This window comes from Rissa tridactyla, chromosome 6, assembly GCF_028500815.1.
Source record: "Rissa tridactyla isolate bRisTri1 chromosome 6, bRisTri1.patW.cur.20221130, whole genome shotgun sequence".
Classification (NCBI taxonomy): Eukaryota; Metazoa; Chordata; class Aves; order Charadriiformes; family Laridae; genus Rissa; species Rissa tridactyla.
The window spans coordinates 18,977,085-18,995,976 of NC_071471.1; the positions used below are offsets into that span (position 1 = coordinate 18,977,085).

Here is an 18,892-nt window from a genome sequence, read left to right on the forward strand (position 1 = left end):
ATCCCTTAAGACATATTACTGTTCTGTTAGAATTTTTAGCTAAAAGCGTTGTTTGGAAGAGTAACTGAGCTTCTAATTGTTAACAGGTATAAACTAAATAGCACAGGTGAAAAAGTGACCATATACCTAAGTGTATATGCTAAGAAAAGTCAGGTTAAAATACTAATGCTTGGCTACTGTGCTCCTGTTTCAAGTATTTGCAATACACACTATTGAGGCTAGGCTAAGAATAGTAAATGGAGAACTGAGGAATAGAACATTTAAAAGGGTTTATTTAATTGCTTGATAAATGAAAACATTTGTTAGTATGCACTGGAGCAGGCCTGTATCTTGAATTTCAACATAGTGGAAGCAGATTCCTTTTGTACAGCTGCTGGGTCTACCCTTCTTTCTACATGTAGATGGTCCACTTGCAGTATAAAAATCAAATTAACTTGGAGCACATAGTCCACAGAACTTCATTCCTTTGTTTGGAGTAATTGATTTGGTCATCGAAAAAATATGTTCACTCATCTAAGATCTCTTCATCCAGATTGATATCTGTGGTATCAATATCTTCCAGATCCAAGTTATCCAAATCATCTTCCAAGTCCAGTAGTGTCTAGGAAAAGGAAAGACTAGATTAAGGGGACACTAGTATGGTTACATGTTAGCCAGCTTATGTGATGTATGATTCTCTATGGTGTATTTGCACGTTCCGCAAAACACCACTGTTAAAGCAAGCTGTAGAGAGAAGCTACCCCTCTCAGAACTGCAACTTTTTACTATGTTCAGCCCCACTGTGTTTGGGCTTCACCTTTTGTTCCTTGTAAATCCACAATGCTGTAGGAACGGCCCTATATTACTGTGTCTGGGTCTATTCATACAGAAAGTGATGTTTTCCAGTACCTTGGTTTCATCACATTAGTTGAAGTCTTTAACACAAAATGAATTTAGTGCTTGTACCTCCCCCTTCATAAAAATACATTTCAGTACCTTTTGATCTCTTGTTGGAAGTATATCAGAATTCTGCAAAACTGTCTTCATCACCTCAGGTTTAGGAGATGGAACTGGTTCTTCAGCCTTCTTCTAATGAAAAAGAGATGCCTTAAGTTCTTTCGAGTTTAAATTCTTTCAACAAAAGCAAGTAAAGAGTAGACCTATAATCCCCCTCTCGTGGTGGTTCTCTTTCAGAGTTTCCCTCACAATTCTTCAGCCACATCTTCACAGCCAGGAAGCGTTCTAGTTGTCAAACCAGTACAGACTGTTTCACTGCCCAGTCTATTTAAAACAGTTGATGATGGAACCGATGCAATGAAAACAGCCTTCAGAAAGTGTCAGTTAGTTTCAAATACCGCAGCACTGTTAAAATGTAAGAGATTTGCAAAGTCCTCAGCAGGAAAGAGATGAGGTTACTTGAGACTGTCACAAAAGTTTTGGCAAGCAGCATTGCCTATGAACCCTATAATGGTTTAACACTCATCCTCCTTTGCTGCCGCACAAGTTTTATGTTAAGATAATTTATCAGCTAATATCATTACTGAAGCAATGGTACTATTCTGTTAATCATATTAATTACATAATTATCTCCTACAAAACTTCCCTTATTCAGTCTCAGTTGTGAGACAACTGTTTAAGGACTTCTATGCCATCACTAACCGAATGCAAGGATACGCTCGTAACAGTCACTAAAGCTATTTGAAAGTAAGCTAACTTCTCTGAACTGTCAGTGAAGTTTTGTAGTGCTTCTACAAGGAAAAAACACAGTATTTTAAGTGTTTGTTTCAATGTGGGTGCCTCATTATCTTACACTGAAGTCGTGTTTGCTGCATAATAGTTGGACAGCTGAGGTGGTCAAAAAGAAAAATCAGTTTGAGTTACTTCAGATATTAATTAGAACATATTTTCAAATAATTGAGTAGGATTCCTAGCCAATTAGTTATAGAACAGTCTTATTGCACAACCACGCACACTAGCAAAGAATATAAAGCATTCTGAATTACTGTAATATGCAAGAGTTTCCACATTCCAACTACTGAGCTTTTGGAAAACTAGCAGCAGTTGAGGCAGTGTTTGTATGTGCAACTGAAATTGGTTTTCTGCAGGATGAGTTCAATGGTAAGAGTACCATTACTCACATATACTAACAAGAGATGAACCAAGATAAGTAACTACCCAAAAGAAATAATTTCAGAGTGAAGAAGTCATTAGTAGTTACAGTAGATTAAGAAGAGTCTGAGGCAAGAGAACATGGAACTCAGGAGTAATTAATTTGTCCACTGTTAGTGAAATTTAGTGACCGTTATTGGCCAGGGTAGACGTTCCCATACAATAGCAAAGTTGCCTCTTTCTTAGAATTCATTATTTAGTGGCAAACACTCACCTGAGGTGCCGTGACTCCAGAAGGCTCAAAGCCTTTTGCTTCTTCAAGTAAGTTTCTTTCTTCATTTGGCTAAGTAAAAAAAGAAAAAAAACCACCAAAACATATGTTCATGGAATGTTTCTGTGGTTGCACTGACTTGCTTAAAGCTGAATTTACACAACACCAAATGTTTTTCTTCTAGAGACAAGAAGAGCTCCCACTTCTTACTTACAGTGACAAGGGGATATTCCCTGGCTGGCCGCAAGTCAGCAAGACTTTGTTTAACATATTCTTCAGCAACAAAAGCTTCCTTTAATCCAGGGAAAAGATTTTCATATTCTGTAGGATCAGCAAGAGACTCAGCAGCTTTTTGATTGACTTTAGAGAGATTCTCCCGCCACAGTTTAACAACCCTGGGGATGCAAGCCATAACTGTTAGATACAGCTAATTGTGACAACACTCTTCACGCTCTACATATGCTTTGAAGTTACCTTGAAACTTGGCTTGGCAAGTATGTCCGTGCAAGAAAAGCAGCTTCTGGGAGACGCCCGGTTTTAATCAGGAGTTCCAAACATGAATCAAGCCTAGAAGATTTTAAATTTTGATTTTAACCAGTGAATTTAATATAGACAAATTTTTGCATTGGATTAGCTGTTAAAGTAGCAGCCATCATAAAATAGAATCAGATTTTCTGAAAAGGCACACGCCGCTGTCTTTCTCCATGAAGTTTTAAGTTACCTGTAGTTAACCATGAGAAGAACCCGAGGTTCTTTGCGTTTCAGAAAGCAAACGGAACAACCTGCATCTCTTGCTTGCTACTTACTTTCCCTGCAGGAAGTAGCTCATAAATGCAACATTGTTCTTGCCATCTTTTTCTGCTCCTTCAGCTAACTTATTCACCATGTTAGCGTTTCCTGAGGCTGTGGCCAGCAGCAGTAGTCCTCCGTAGTCCTGGGCATGGTGGAGACACTCCTGGGCTAAGCCAAACTGGCATTTACTAATGGCAAGTTCAGCCAGTTGTTTCCATTTCTGTTCTGACTAATGGTACAAAAAGGGGAGAGGGAGGGAAAGAAAAACCAAAAAGTACGTAACCCTCGCAGTTTTGAACGGCTTTTAAAGATTTTCAGAGCATTCAACACAGAAACGTTAGTTTACTTGTGAAGGTACCATATCCCATCATTAAACTTGTCTTCCCTTTGAGATACTGTGATTAGTGCAGCTTCACAGCGTGAGACGGTGAGTGTTACATGCAGATCATTACACAGCTATACCATTACAGAAAATAAATAGTTTTTCATTAAACATGGAGGGAGGAGGTAGAAATAACTTTGGAAATTTAAACAGTAACAGTCTCTTAAAGAAAGCTCACAAGTTAACCCTCAGAATGAAAGAAATGTATTGGTGTCTGGAACTAAGTTCACATTCCTTATCACTAACTTCATTATTTTACAACAGGAACTGTGAGATCAGTTCTCTGAATAATGGCAACGGGACAAATCACTGCCTGCCAGTCTTCCTTCTGCATCGGTTTACGTTTGCCAAGGCTGGAACAAAGGCCCAGAGGCTTCAGTCCTGCCATTCCTCCTCACTCTTAAATACTGGAGATTAAGGCTTGGTTCCAGTTTTGTATTCTCCAGGAGTTCCCGTAGCTTTCTGAGCAGACAACATTCTTTTATCCCCACCTCACAGCCTGGATTCCTTTGAATTACAAGCAGAAGAGCTTCATCGAGGAAGTTGGAGGAACACTATTTATATAGTGTTCAGAGCGCTGCACTGCATCCCCATATACCACTGTCTTTTCTTACAGGGCCTCTCAGATTTATGCTAATACTCAGAATTAGTATAAGCCACCAAAAATTTTATGTTTACCTCTGCTTCCACTGCAAGCTGATATGCTATTTTTAATTCTCCAAGTTGAAGAGCAAGTTCAAAACGGTGTTCCGGATCTGTAGATACTGCAAGAGCTTGTTGTTTGAAGCCCTAAAACAAAAGTCTGGAAGTGAGACTGTGATCTGTCAGGTCAAACAGCATCCCAGATGTTCTAACAAAAACCCTCTAAACAGAAGGTTACGGTATTATCAAATGGATGATTAACAAGAGTTTATGCTTACAGGTAACATGAATGGGTTTTGCTTAGCAAATTCAATTAGAAATGCAAATAAACTGATTTGTTAAATTTTTGATAACCAAAAGGTAGTTTTCTTGCCTGTTTTTCAAGAAAATGCGCAACTCTGGTTCTCTGTTCTTTTGGAATCGTGGGAAGAACTTTGTCAGCCATACTGAAATCTCTTCTCATCACAGCAGTTTGATATTCAAGCACTGAGACCAGCAACGAGTAGCTAACAATGTTCAGCTCCTTATCGCCCAAATACAGTCGGTTGTCCTTAGGGATATAACCCAAGAGATACATTGTCCTGAAACAAGACAAAGAATATTCACCTTGAATAGATCCACTACCAAATAGTCCATAAAAAACACTCCAATAGGTCTTAACGGTAGCAAGAATGCTCACAGGAAAGATTCCACTTTTACAATACATACGCTTTCACATAACACTGTTTATTCCCTTTAAGATGATATTACTGCCTCAGAACTTACGTTAGCATGATATGTAAGAAAAAGTAGCAATGCACAGCAAGCAGGTGAGGAGGTTCACCTTGTCCAAACTTCACTGAAAGAACCTTTAACGCTTGCTCATAACTTGATGCAGGAACTTACCTGTCTAAATGGGCAATAGTGACAATTTCTCCTCCAACATAGTAGTTCAGCCTGTTCACAGAACTGGTGTAAATAAAGCAGTCTCCTACCCACAAGCCTGTTTTCACAATCTCCTGAATCTCACCAAGAACCTGCAAATAAAATTTGATTTAAGTAGCTATAGAAATGCCTACCTTAATTCTTAACTAAACCAATTAGAAATCTAGGAAACAAGCACCAAACTAAATGTTAAGCAAGACAATTAACTAAACGTTAATCAAAGACAACCTTCCTTGTGAAATTTTTCTTTCTGACATTTCACAGCACGCAGTGTTTTGTTTTGGTTTTGTTTTTTTTTGTTTATTTGGTTGTTTTTTCACTTGTTCTCAAACTTCAATAGCATTTCAAAACTTGAGAATTGCAGAAAAGGTTTAAACTACGTAAACATGGTATCCAAATGTGTGTTTGAAAAATAACCTCTATAGCTGCGTTGGGAACAGTAAACAGATGCATGAAGAGAAACGTAGGCATCAAGGTCTGTCGTGCTGGGATTCAAACCGGGATACTCTCCCCAGGGAACCCAAATGAAATGGTTAACAGTGTTCCTCAGACAGATGGACACCATGTGGTACTCAATGTTTTGGAAACTAAAGTTTAATAGGACTATGTTAGGGACTAATTTGTTACACTCTGGGAAGACTTGCTTCAGTGACCTCTAATCCTATTCCATTTTTTAAATAGAAGGTACCTCAAAAGCATCTTCAATTCCATCTTCAGTGACACCTTCATGTGTTTCTTGGGCTGCTGCAACTTTTTCTGATAGGTATTTCAGAATGAAGAACGACTCTTCCGTAGCAATGCAGACAAGCTCACCCGAGTCAGACCAGAAAATCTGTATCATCAGAATCAACAACAGCACCGTTTTAGAGACCCCAGGTTAAGGAAGGAGGATGTATAAATTAGTGTTAGAACATGTTAATTCCAACAGAAGCTTTAGGACCTGAGAAACCAACACATACGGGGACTTTTTCCCCCCACTTCTGCTACAAGACTGACATAAAACTTAAGAAGTTATTACTTTATAATTGACAGCTTGGCTTCATTCAAGAAAATCAGTAGTCTAGTAAAATAAATAAAGTCAGTAAAAACGGACAGGTAAATATCTTCAGTCCCATCCAGAAACTTACGTGTTTGGGCTGAATTTCAATTCTGCGAATCAGTTCTGTGTTTTCCCAATCATAGAATGCCAAACCATTAACAGATCTGACCCCCAACAGGAAGCCACCATAAATGCCTGCAAGAAAATAAAGATGGAAGAAATCCACATTGTGCAAAAAAGTGTGCGAACATATCTATTTTAAAACTAAATATTTACCTTCTGCTCCAAAATCAGGCTTGAATGACTTCTTCTCTTTGAAATTTTTAAATATCTTTACAACACTGTTGCTCTCCCTGATGGCATATCTAAATAGAAATTGCATTGTAAAAAAAAAAAAAAAAAAAAAATTATTCAGCTTCCTAAGTAGCAAATTACTAGAATTGTAGGTTGCTACAAAACAAGTGCATTTGATTTATCTTCAAAAATTAGTGGAGTGCTACAAATGGAAAATTTTAAAGCAGGACAGTTATTGAAAGTTCATTATCCACACAGGTCTTAGTCTTCAGGCCAGTTTACCCTTTGTACAGCCTGAAAACTAGTGGCAGCAAATTGAAGTTCATACAAAGGAAAAAAATCTGCAACGCTTACTCTGAAGAATCATGTGCCCACACGAACTCCTGTGCAGAACCAAAGCTCTTGTTTCTCAGAGCCATAGCTGTGTAGATGATGTATTCACCATCACCACACACCACAACAAACCTACAACAGGAGAAAGATGCATGTGTTGGATATCTGCGTTCAGTTCAACAGGCATGATCAAGCACATAAATTATCTGAAAAATGAAAGGCCCCTAGTCCAATATAATCACTGCAAATGCAGACAGAATAAGAGAGCTTCATATATGCCAAAAATGTCACAGGAAGGGATGTCCGTTTATGCTGTGAGCTCTTACAGGTGAAGCCCATCCATTACTCAGATTTTACAGTGCCTGGCTCCAATATACCTGTTCTCCGCAGGCTCTCAGCCACCAGCACAAATGCAACTCATTTTTTTTCACTCAAAAAGTTTTCCAATATGAAATAATAAAAAAAAAAAAAAAGGAGAAGTCAGATATGTTTAAGTATTTTGCTCTAAAATCTATTACCGTCCATTAGGGTTGTGCTGAATTGTCTGAGGATAGATTTCACAGCTCCCCATATCCTTTACAGCCAGTGGCAATCTTTCTCCGTCTTTGATTTCAGCATCTCCCATAGCTTTCAAGTTAGCCTGTTGGACTTCTGAATGTTTAGCCCAAATAATTTTTCCATTTGCATCCATGGACATGGCAGGTTCTTCACGACCAAGCTAGGAAGTGTAGCACAAGAATTTAGCAGATGGAGGAAATACATTCTTGATTTCCTTTTCAGTTGAATGTATCTAGTGAAATACCTTGGCTCTGTCTAAAAATGCCAATTAAAATGCCAATTTTTCAGTATTTTACATATTACCGCAGAATCAGAAATTAGTTGCTCTGTACACAGGACACCGACGAATCACCATTTCTCATTTCAAATCATTAGTTGTACCTTAACAATAATGCTGCCTTCATCATATCCCAAAGCCACGTTATTGGATCCTCTTAAACTGGCCACACACCACACCCTCTCCATACCATAGTTGAGGGTACTTTCCAGGCGGTAAGTGCTTGAATGCCAAATGCGCACAGTTCCTAGAGGAAAAGAGAAATAAATGTATGCCTTTTATCTCTTCTCTCAATATGAGGGCAGGAGGTATGTGGCCACACCACAAGAAGAGTTCTCCCACAAGCTCTTCCCCTGTCCTTTATATATCAGAAAAAACCCAAAATTACCATCTTCTGAGCCTGTGATAATGATAGGCAATTCAGGATGGAAGCTGACACACGACACGTTTTGAGCATGTCCTTCCAGTGTCTGCACACATGTTTTATTCTGAAAAAAAACAAACAAAAAAACCCCAAACAAGTCAGAGGTACAGGCACAGATAATAAACACATTGCTACATTTTTACCTTCATTTCTTAAAAGAAAAGTCTGCCCCCAAATCCAAAATTTATCTCAAAACGTATTTCTCTAGATTTCTTCCAGCAATATTTATTTCCAAAATTCTCAAAGAGCATAAGACATATTAAAAGCTGTGACTGTATTGAGTTAATTCCTCCTCCCCAGAAGAAACTATTTATTTTCCTTGACATAGTTGTTTCCCCTCTATTTTCAGATGGGTTTCTGCCTAAAAGATACACTTCTCAGAGCCAGGTAGCACAGATCAAAGCAAGACAGAAAGCTTAGTTCACTGAAAAAAAAAAAATAAAAAAAAAATCAGAGCAAAACTTCTACCTGAATCTAAATACATGTGAAGACAGATCTAATACTGTCTTTGTTAGGAACATTCGTTCATACAGTTATGAAAGAAAAGTCTACCCTGCTTGAGATAACTAAAATTGGACTAGGTAAGTGATGTATATACAACTGTACATGGGGGCACGTAGCGGTCCTTACTGCAGTCCATACTTAAATTAACAGCACTAGCTTTAATTTCTGAGCTTGGATTTACCCTAGGGCAATATGCTTTAACAACGTGAAAGTACTATCTAACAAATTTTATCTTGCCCTTCTGGCCATTCGTAAACTTGTACGCAGGAAGAACTTAGGAGCTCTAGGTTCCAGCAACAGTCCCTGAATTCTATCACTTTTTTTTTTTTCCTGTAGAACATTCAAACAAGTCACCTCATGACCCCAACAAACTGTCAAGTACAAACACATGTGCCTGTGAGCATACACACACGTGCCTGTGTAAATGTGCACAGGAAGAAAATGGAGAGAGGGAAGGGAATAAAGAAAAAATGAATGAGAATTGAAGGATGGAAAGAGTTGATACATGAAGAATATTCACATTTGAACATAGGAGAGGAGGGCCTCTATCCACAGTAAAAAAAGATGTCCGAAAGGTAGGGATTACTAAGCTACAAGAAAAAAAAAAACAATGCTAATAATATAAACCTCATGTCAAATTTAATTCTGCAAATTAACTTTGAGGTTATTTAAATTCACAGCAGGTTTTTGCAAGGGTTAACAAAGTTGGGTTTTTTTACTGAAATATTTATTTACATTAAACATTCCCCCCCCACCTCCTTCTTTCCAAGGACAAAGGAGGAAAATCTGTTGGTGTATTCAAGTCTTTTCCCTCTTTTTCTATTTTTTCACTAATAGTTTTGGTATGGCAGTCTGCACAAGAGTTTACAAAGAGTTGACCACATACCTGATAGTCCCAGATCTTAACCAACCGGTCATCTGCACCTGAAATGAGGTACGGCTTGTCTCCTCCACTGTAATAGTCAATGCAATTTACTCCTTTCTCATGGCCTTCCAGAGTAAAGTTGGGTGAAGAAGAGCCAAGCTGCCACACCTTCCCAAAAGAACACCAGAACAACCCAACAATAGAACACAACTGCTTGTAATTGTTTATCTTTTGCATCCAGGTCAACCTTGTCAGAGTAGGTATTCAGATGTACATTTACAATTCCAAAGATATGGAATATGAAATTCAAAAGATACATTTGTTTTTCTTAGGCGAAAAACTTGAACAACTGTTTATCAAACTACCACCCCCTGTCATTAAACAGAAATAACATGCTAAGTTGCACACACTGGGCTCACACCTCAGAACAGTGGAATTGGTTTCTTTCAACTTTTTTTTTTTTTTAAGGACATAAAACCATGTAAGATGCTGCTTTTAAGAAGTATCTGTTTATGAAATTAAATAATAGACCTAGAAAATGCACTGTTTGTGCATACACAGGTTGCCCCAAACTGTGTCCAGAATTTTATTTTTTTCCAGTTACAGTAAATGAATGACAAATCTCATGCTAAATGAGGACACCAAATTAAGTGAGTCAAGTTGTAGATACACTTCTATTTTCCCCATGATCATCACAACAAATCAACACTTACACACACCTAATCTCAACATCTGAGGATGTATGAAATCAAAACTGGCATTTTACAGACAATATACTGCTAATTTATAGGGAACGTGATGAAGTCTCACTGACTGGGTGGCTGTAAATCTCTAGGCCTTCATATTTAGTAATAGTTTCACAGCAAATGAAACTCATCAGGGTCCACCATAAGAAGGCTGAAGACACTTTGGAAACAATTCATATTATAGACAGCCAAGGACAGGGAAAATAGTGGGAGAAATGGGTTTAGTGGGTTTGTTTTTGGGGGTTTTTTTGTTTGTTTTTTTTGTGGTTTTGTTTGTTGTTTTTTTTTAAATGCACATAGTTAAAGGCTTTACTACATGTGTATATATGTTTCAATTCGCCCAAACCCCTCATTGAAGTATAACCATTACCCCTCCCCAGTATTTCAGTATAATCCATATGGAAATGCAGTACTTTAAATTTAGAGAACCACATTTCAATGATTAGAGGTGACAGGTGATCTTGTAAGTTAACTGAATTTCTTAGTAGGTGTATAGTAACTTGACCAACGTTCAGGCCTTTATGCAATAAAAATTCTATTATTGCACCTACTTTTAAGAATTCTGACCCACCGTCCATACAGTATTATTGGTTTGTGTATTCTGTCTGATAATTTTTTAATGACCACCCACCCCCAAATACAGTTTATCTACCTTGATTGTCCTGTCCAAAGAGGCACTGGCGAACTGATTATTGTCTTTTGGGTTTATGACAATCTGCATGACATAATGGGTGTGTCCTTCAAACACCTGAGAACAAGACCACTTTTTATCCCAGTCCCAGAGTTTAATAAGCATGTCATCTGAAAAAAAAACAAAACAACAAAAAACCAAGCTGCAGTTAGTTTAATATATTCTGATACCTACCTTCGTAAACTACGTAATTCTTACTAACTTCAAGTTAAAGGCTCACCCGTCCCTTCTCCTTCAAAGCAGGCACTGCTAACACTCAATATATTTTTCATGTCTAAGATTACTGGTCCTTCCTTGCAGAAGGACCACAGGGAGTATAAGTTCATCAAAAAGATTGTCCAGCAAAATGGTCATAAAAACTAAAACAAATCAGTCTGCCCAGCTCAGCTAAATATTCTGTTCAGACCAGACATCTGCCTTAAAAAGGGAGATTAAGAATTTATGTTAAGGTATTGAATTAAACTTAAAATACTTGGCAGACATTAAGGAATCGGACCTGTGCTTTCTTCTGCAGCATCTACTCTGATGAGCACAAAGGAACAGGCAGCTGAGACAACCATGCTGGCTTCCTAGTCCCTTTGTTTCAGGTGCAAGCATATTAACTTCAACAGCAAAACGGAGAAATATACGGTACTTCTGACTCAAAGGCTCTCTGCATCCTTGCAGAGCTCTGACTGCATTAGCAAGGTTTCCAGGAAGGAAAAGGAGCACAATGTAGATGTTCTTGGGCCAGATCTGTTGGGATACTGCGATCTCCCAATTCTGAGTAACATAGTCACTGCAATAGGTCACCCCAAATAACGGAGAACTCAATGGCATTTTGGGAAAAAAAAAAAAAAAAGAGATTAATGTTATCTGTTTCTTCTAGTCAGATTGCCATCTGAAAACATACTCCAAACCATTGTTGTTTTTTTTAAAAAAAAACATAACCCAGAACTTTAGTGTGGCAAACTCAAACAACAGCTAATTAGCACGCATACGAACTTTTCCTCTGGCAGATACTAACCAATGAGGTATTTTTGGTCTTCTCTGACGAATATAAGCTATTACATTTCAATTTGCAAATACAGTTGATATCCCATTAAAAACATGAATGCATATGGTAAAGAAATAACATGAAGTGGCAACTGTCATGTTGGCTACTTGCTCAAGGATTCCTGTTTCAGTAGAAAAAGGAAAAAAACAGACAATCCTTCAAGTAGAAAACAGAAGCCTAAAAATAGCTGGTTAACAAATATAAAAATATACCAAAGAACTCTTACCGCTGCTCGTCAGTATGAAAGGCTGTGTGGGATGCACAGCAATACAACGAATGTAATCTGAGTGAGCCTCAAACATGTGAACTCTTTCCAAGGTGTTATAATTAAAAACTCTTATTTGCATGTCATCCTATGAAAGAGATGAAAAGCAACCATTAAAATAGGACTCTCTGTTTAATACACCTTATATTCAATGCAGAGTAGTTAGAAAAAAAAAAACCAACAACAAAAATCATTCCACCACAACAAAATGTTTAAGAAAATGTATTTTCTGCACATCGCTACAAGTAGATACAAATCAGAATTTGATTAAGAAGTATATAAATTACCCAGGCCCATTGCAAAGCATTTATAAAAAGAGGAAAACTTCAACTAAAATCTAATTTTTAAAAGATACATTTAATAGTATTTTGATTTAAAATTAAAGGAAGTGCAAAAATGCTTGGAAAATTATTAATGCTCCTTAGAAAATGAAAAGCAAGGTGCTCCAACATCAGACTTACAATGATGTTAATGCTGTGGGGTCAGGAGGAAAGAAATTGTAGCTCTAAATCAAGTGGAAAGATTATTTCAATTTAACTTTTTTAAAATCGAGTTTTTAGGTAAAAAAAGAAAAAAAAAAAAAAGGATATCTTTATTTCAGATACGGTATTCCCAAACCTCTAAAAAACCCAAACCAAACAAAAAAACCCAAACCAACCCCCCGATTTTGAAGAACTATCTGACAAGGAATAAAACATCAGGTAAAGCTTTCAGAAGTGACCATGACTTACAAGGCCATCAGAGTAAATGAAACTTAGGTGCTGTGATAAACTCTACACTATGCGTTTTTATCCAAAGCATTTACTTTTCCACTCTCGCTTTTCCTCTTTCACACACATGCCTGTTTAAGCAGCAATACCTACAGAAACCACCCTTTGGAATGGCAGAAAAGGACAAGTATGTGTTTTTGAGGCCAGCTATCAGCATAATTAACACAGAACACACAGAATACGTAATGACTTATTGCTTACGTCACATTTTCATAGTCACTAAGACTTGGCTCTGCTGCTGACAGCCCCTGTCTTGCCCCTTCTTTACTATTTCTTGCTACTGCATTGCAGCCTCCCTTGGGAGTGCTAGGACAAATACAGCTGCACACTGAATCAGATCAAGAAAACGTTTCAGGAGAAATTCAGCTGATAAAAATGGAGACTTCAACTTTCTTCAGTTCCTAATCCAGTTCTCATACAGCTGATTGAACACCTGTGCTGCTAAGGCGGCAGTATTGTACTTATAGGGAAACTGTGCCCACTTGAAATAACTGGGTCATGGCAACATAAGACAACAAGATTTTTTGCTGTGTATAGGGCAGAAGACGAGCAAATAAAATAGAGACAAAAAATTTTAGGCAATTTAGACAAAAACCATTCCTTCCATCAAGAAAAATGTGTTATGAAGATTAGAATAAAACTTTTGCTCTCAAAGAATTAGACTCACTGTATATAAAAAAAAAAGTATTTTTCTTAAGGTGAACAAAACTCTAAAAAAATTATTTTTAATATAACCAAGAACAAAAGTAGAAAGTCTGGGATAGCCATTAGTTTCACCTTAGTTAAAGTAGCGCTGCTAATATATAGTCAAAATTGGGTGCTGAGTGTGTTCCAGTTGACAGTAAAAGTTGAATCTAGATCTTGCACTACATGTAGGATTAGCCACCATATTAGGTTGCTCTCCTTTGAAATAAAAAGTTCAAGTTTCTAAGCTTACTTAAAGCAGAAAATTTCTGGGAAACCGTAGCAAAGTATTCCTTTCTCTTCTACAAGTTCAGATCAACCATACTATTAGGATGTACAAAATAATGGCATGAAAATATAAATTAGAGAAATAGCACTGCATATGGAAATCACAAGAAGATAGCTTACAGCTCCCGTAACAACCCAGTTCTTTCTTGCCACAAATTTTGCAGCTCTCACTGGTAGGTCACACACTTCAAAAGTCTTCACCAGAGTCTAAAAATAAAAACAATAAGTTTATAGCACTGGGTAAAATAACAGTTTTGAAATCAGCTTTTTTTCTTTTCGTAACAGTGTTCAGTATATTGTCTTTGGCAACTCTCCAAAGAATCCTACAATACTACACATACACTTTTTAAAAGGAACATCCCTGTCCAAGCAGGGGAAAATGCCTGCCTCTTCTGTTTTTTTTATCACCACCTTTATGTCCTCCCTTCGTGCTTAACCCAGCCCCAGACTTCCCAAACACTTTTGGAGCTGCTGCCCAATTTCAACTATACTTGACAGATAGGTAGAGGGCTAAGACTTCCTTCAGCGTTCAGAAATACAAATAGCAGGTACAAGACAGAGGCATCTGATCCCTCAGAAGGAAGGGCATTAAGTTTGCAAGAAATACAGAAACCATATCATTGTTGAAAAATAAATTTATATGAAACGAAACACCATTGAAGTTATAGCTCAAGATATTCTTTGTCCATTATTATAGTGACTTTTGTAAATTAGATGGGGAGAATACAGTCAATTAGTGCAGTAACGTAAGATTCTTCTTGTGTATCTAGTATTGAAAAAATGGAGTTTATGCATCTGTCAGTTACGAAGATTTCATAATAAAAGAAAACAAAAATCATCACCTGGGTTTCATGGTTCCAAACACAGACGCTACCATTGTAAAGGCTAGCCAACATCCATGGTTCCGTGGGATGCAAGTCAACGCTCTTCACTCGGTCAGACCGAGCTGTTAGTTTCCGCTTTATATCAAGTCGAAGAGGCTAGAGAGGAAAAGAATTAAGAATATTAAGTCACTCAACATAACTGGCACAGGAATACAATGGAGGAAGGAAAGCTGAAGTTAAACTTTAAAAAAAAGAGTCATTTCTGCTTTTCAGGCAGACAGAAAACTACTATTTTATATCCATCTGCTTGTTTTTGTAGGGGTTTCTTGAAACATCACATCTCTGCCAATGGCAATGGATCCATTTAATTTAACTTTGTGAAATAGAGAAGTTTTTCATACTGTATAAAGTATCTCCAGAACAGTCAAAAAAAAAAAAAAAAGATGCTCTGTACATCTTCCTGGTGTCCCTGAACTACTAAAGCAAAGCAATGAGAATCTGCTTCTAATAGAAACAATAGAAAATGAATATTCCTGCTATTTCACTTGAAATAACGAAGACGTGTATAAGCCAGTTATCACAACAACATTTGCCTGTTATAAATTTATTTCCTTTCACAATTCCAACATTAAGCTTTAGAACCGAACACTATATTGCAAAAATGGGGGAAAAGAGAAGTTTAAGTCTTTCTCTTATAAAGAGGGCTTTGGCCTTCCACTTTCATCACTGGCAATGTAAAGCCAGTGCATTTAAAAGGCATGAAGTACACCAAAGCTATTTTCTAAAATGTTTGAGGCATTAGAGATTCATTTAGAGGCTCAAAGACTGCTGAGCTCGCTTAATGCTGCTGACATTTTATCTCAGAGAGCGTAACAGGTAATATCTGATCACAGAATGCTGCATGTGTTTTGTAGCAAAATAAAACCTGTGGTTATATATGTTAGACACCACAAGGAGAAAAAAAGATACCTAGCTATCATGTAGTACCTGTAACTTATGGACATGACATCTGACGGCAGAGAATGAACTTGTGATTTATTGCTGCTGCCATAAATACTAGGAAAGCAGGCAAGACAATTACACACGATGCTGCGTTTATCCTTGGAATTGCTCTTATCTACTGCTACTAAGGACTAGACCATGGCCAATCTAAGAGATTAGCTGCAACACATACTCAAAACACTTTGACAACTGTTAGCTCTGTTTGAGAAATTGTCCTGCAACCCCACACTGGTGACACAGCCCAAGGGATCTGCTCCGTGACCACAAGCATAATGATGCTAGGGGACGTTCAAGCACTTTCTCCCGTATTTAACCTAAATTACGGAATAACACCACCACCTGTTCAAGCAGCACGGGCACAGGGAAGCCCGAATCAAGTAAGAAGACCCCGCACGGACTTACTCCTGACTTGTGCTGCCCTGAGCCAAACCCGACCGCCTCGGGCGGGGCCCAACGGAGGGCCCCGCGACCCCCGGGCCTGGCGGCTGCTCAGCCCCTCACCCCTGCGCGGCCCCTAGCAACCCTCCGGCACCGGGGGTTTGCTCGCAGCGCGCTCGGCCGGCCCTGCCGCAGCCCCCCTCAACCCTCTCCGCCCGGGCCGCGGCCCACCGCCCCCCTCACCCCTGCCCGCCCGGGCCGGGCTCCCGGTCCCCCGCCCCGCCGCGCTCCCAGGGCAGGCAGCAGGCCCCGCCGGCGGAGCGGCCACCAGACCCACCATGGCCCCGCGTCGCCCCGACGGCTGAGGTGTCTCCGACCCTCCGACGTGGAGTTTCCGGACCCACGCGCTCTCGCGAGAGCGGCGCCCAGAGTTCCCGGGGCTCGCGAGAGAGAGCCCCCCGTGGGATGCCGGGATGTGTAGTCGGCAGCGCCCGGGCTGCGCCTCGCGGGGCAGTATGGGAGTTGTAGTTGCCGCGCGCGGGAGCGCGCGCCCCCTCACCTCAGGGCGGCTGTAACGGCTATAACGGCCACTGGCGTGAGATGAGGTCCGGTCCTCGCTGTCCCCTGCCACGATCCTTTGGTGCGGCCATGGACCTCTCAGGTAGATGATGATGATGATGGTGGTGGAGAGCTACCAAGGCCTGCCCGGTTGTGAGCGAGCTGGAGAATACAAGGGTCCTCTGATTCCCTTTGCCTGCTCAGTGTGGTCTCTCAGTGTGCATAATGGCGGCGTTGGTCAGAGGGGCCACGTCCTCAGTGGTGAGCATGACAGGGCCCTGAAGCAAGCCCCTGGAAGGAGCCAGCTTGCCTCTCTCATGTCATAAGAAAGATGTGAGCCTGGCCAGTCCAGCCTTGTAGATGTGAAAGGTTATGTGACACGTCATGGTTTAACCAGCAGCTAAGCACCATGCTGCTCCTTGCTCACTCCGCCTTCAGGTGTGATGGGGGAGAGAATCAGAAGAGTAAAACTGAGAAAACTCATGAGTTGAGATAGACAGTTTAATAGGTAGAGCAAAAGCTGCGAATGCAAACAAAGGAAAGCAAGGAATTAATTCACTGCTTCCCATTGGCAGGCAGGTGTTCGGCCTTCAGCAGGAAAGCAGGGCTCCATCATGTGTAACGGTTACTTGGGAAGACAAACACCATCACTCCAAATGTTCTCCCCTTTCTTCTTCTTCCCCCAGCTTTATATACTGAGTATACTAAGGATGATGTCATGTCATGGAATATCCCTTTGGTCAGTTGGAGTCAGCTGTCCCGGTGGCGTCTCCTCCCAACTTCTTGTGCACTCCCAGCCTGCTCGCTGGCAGGGCAGTGTGAGGAGCAGAAAAAACCTTGCTTCTGCATAAACACTGGCCAGCAATAGCTAAAACATCCTTGTGTGGTCAACACTGTTTCCGGCACAAATACAAAACTTAGCCCCATGCAGCTATTATGAAGAAAATTAACTCTATCCCAGTCAAAACCAGCACAAACATTTGTCCTCCTCTTAATCTTTTTGTTAGCTAAAGCTACAGATACTGCAACCCCAAACAGCATCTTGTAGAAACATCATGCAGAATGTGAGATTTTGAGAAGCACCAAAGCACAAGGAACCACTGTTGAGAAAATTTCTCCTAGCACTGCTGCCAGATTGAAGTTTAATTAAAAATTGCAATCCCCACATTTCATTATATAAAGGAGAGGAATAACATGGAGGATATTTATATTCTTTGGGATTCAGTTAAAGAAAATTCTCCTTTTGATACAAGCGTTCACCTGAGGAATAGGAGCCCGTGTGCTCTATCCTACAACACAGTAAGAAGGACTACATTTCCCTGGAGTGTCTACAGTTTGAAGGACATAAACAAACAAAAGTGTGAAAGAGAGATTACTTCAACTCTTTTTATTTTCACTACAAGAGAGCAAAGACAGAAAAGACAGATACTTAAAATTTAAAAAACGCACGCCTGATGACAATAAGCGAGGAGAGAAATGCCTGAAGCAAGAAAAGGGGCACAATTTTGTCAACTGTTACGAGTGAGTTTAAACTTTCAGCTTTCTTTGAGGCTTTCTTTTCACTCTCATTTCATTATATTAATGATTGTTGAATAATGCTTGAAACATTTGAGTACGTAATTTCAGGATGTAGAATCTGGACAATCTTGTTTAAAAGTAATGATCTGAGTAAAATTTATGTCTTTTGAGTCTAACTCATAATTTTTAGCCAGCTCAGGTGGAACACTGAAAGAACAGGCTGGAACACTGAAAGAAAAAATGTAGGGGAAGGATTGTTCTACCCAGGACACTCCCACTGTTAGGTAAATTCTTTGTTTCTCCAGACTTCAGACGTTGCTTATTTTCTTTACGGGGATATGTGGCACCTCCCGGGATCACTGCATTTCACTTTGGGTCTCAGTTTGCCAGCATCTCTGAGCTTGACTAACTTTATTATCTTGAGGTAGAATTATGGATGTCTTACTAATTCTGTAAGTATTCTGTGAGTTATCTTGTAACCTGAATTACTGTATTATTCTCATTAGAGCCTTCCTTTTAGAATATACACAGGCTTTTATATATTTAGGTCACCTGTGTATTATTGTAAAGTGTTTATTTCATATGCAAAAGTAATGTGAAGTGCTGTTCATTGCCAGGAGTTAATAGTTGCAGTGCGGTGAAGTGAAGTAAAACTCATTGCAGCCTTAACTTGGAAGATGATAAAGATTGATGGAACAACTGGTTTAAAGAAAAGACATTATTAACGTGTAGGTGGCAG

The 18,892-nt window shown here is 39.4% G+C and overlaps 1 protein-coding gene across 3 annotated transcripts; it reads right to left on the reverse strand.

Annotated features, from left to right (window-relative positions):
* Positions 1-245: 245 nt before the first annotated feature.
* Positions 246-16,509, reverse strand: COPB2 (COPI coat complex subunit beta 2). Of its 3 annotated transcripts, none has more exons than XM_054205845.1 (22): positions 16,415-16,509; positions 14,716-14,853; positions 13,994-14,080; positions 12,093-12,219; positions 10,792-10,940; positions 9,415-9,561; positions 7,989-8,088; positions 7,705-7,847; positions 7,284-7,483; positions 6,787-6,897; positions 6,415-6,503; positions 6,227-6,333; positions 5,788-5,931; positions 5,061-5,191; positions 4,549-4,756; positions 4,212-4,322; positions 3,166-3,380; positions 2,834-2,926; positions 2,574-2,754; positions 2,363-2,431; positions 976-1,065; positions 246-601 (listed from the first exon to the last, which is right to left on the reverse strand). In XM_054205845.1, exons 1-22 carry the CDS (start codon positions 16,415-16,417, stop codon positions 506-508), a joined length of 2,739 nt encoding a protein of 912 aa, XP_054061820.1. In that variant the 5' UTR covers positions 16,418-16,509; the 3' UTR covers positions 246-505. The 3 variants fall into 3 exon arrangements, with proteins under 3 accessions (XP_054061820.1, XP_054061819.1, XP_054061822.1); XM_054205844.1 differs by having other exon boundaries at positions 976-1,068; XM_054205847.1 differs by lacking the exons at positions 246-601; positions 976-1,065 and adding an exon at positions 1,082-1,341.
* Between the last annotated feature and the right edge of the window lie 2,383 nt (positions 16,510-18,892).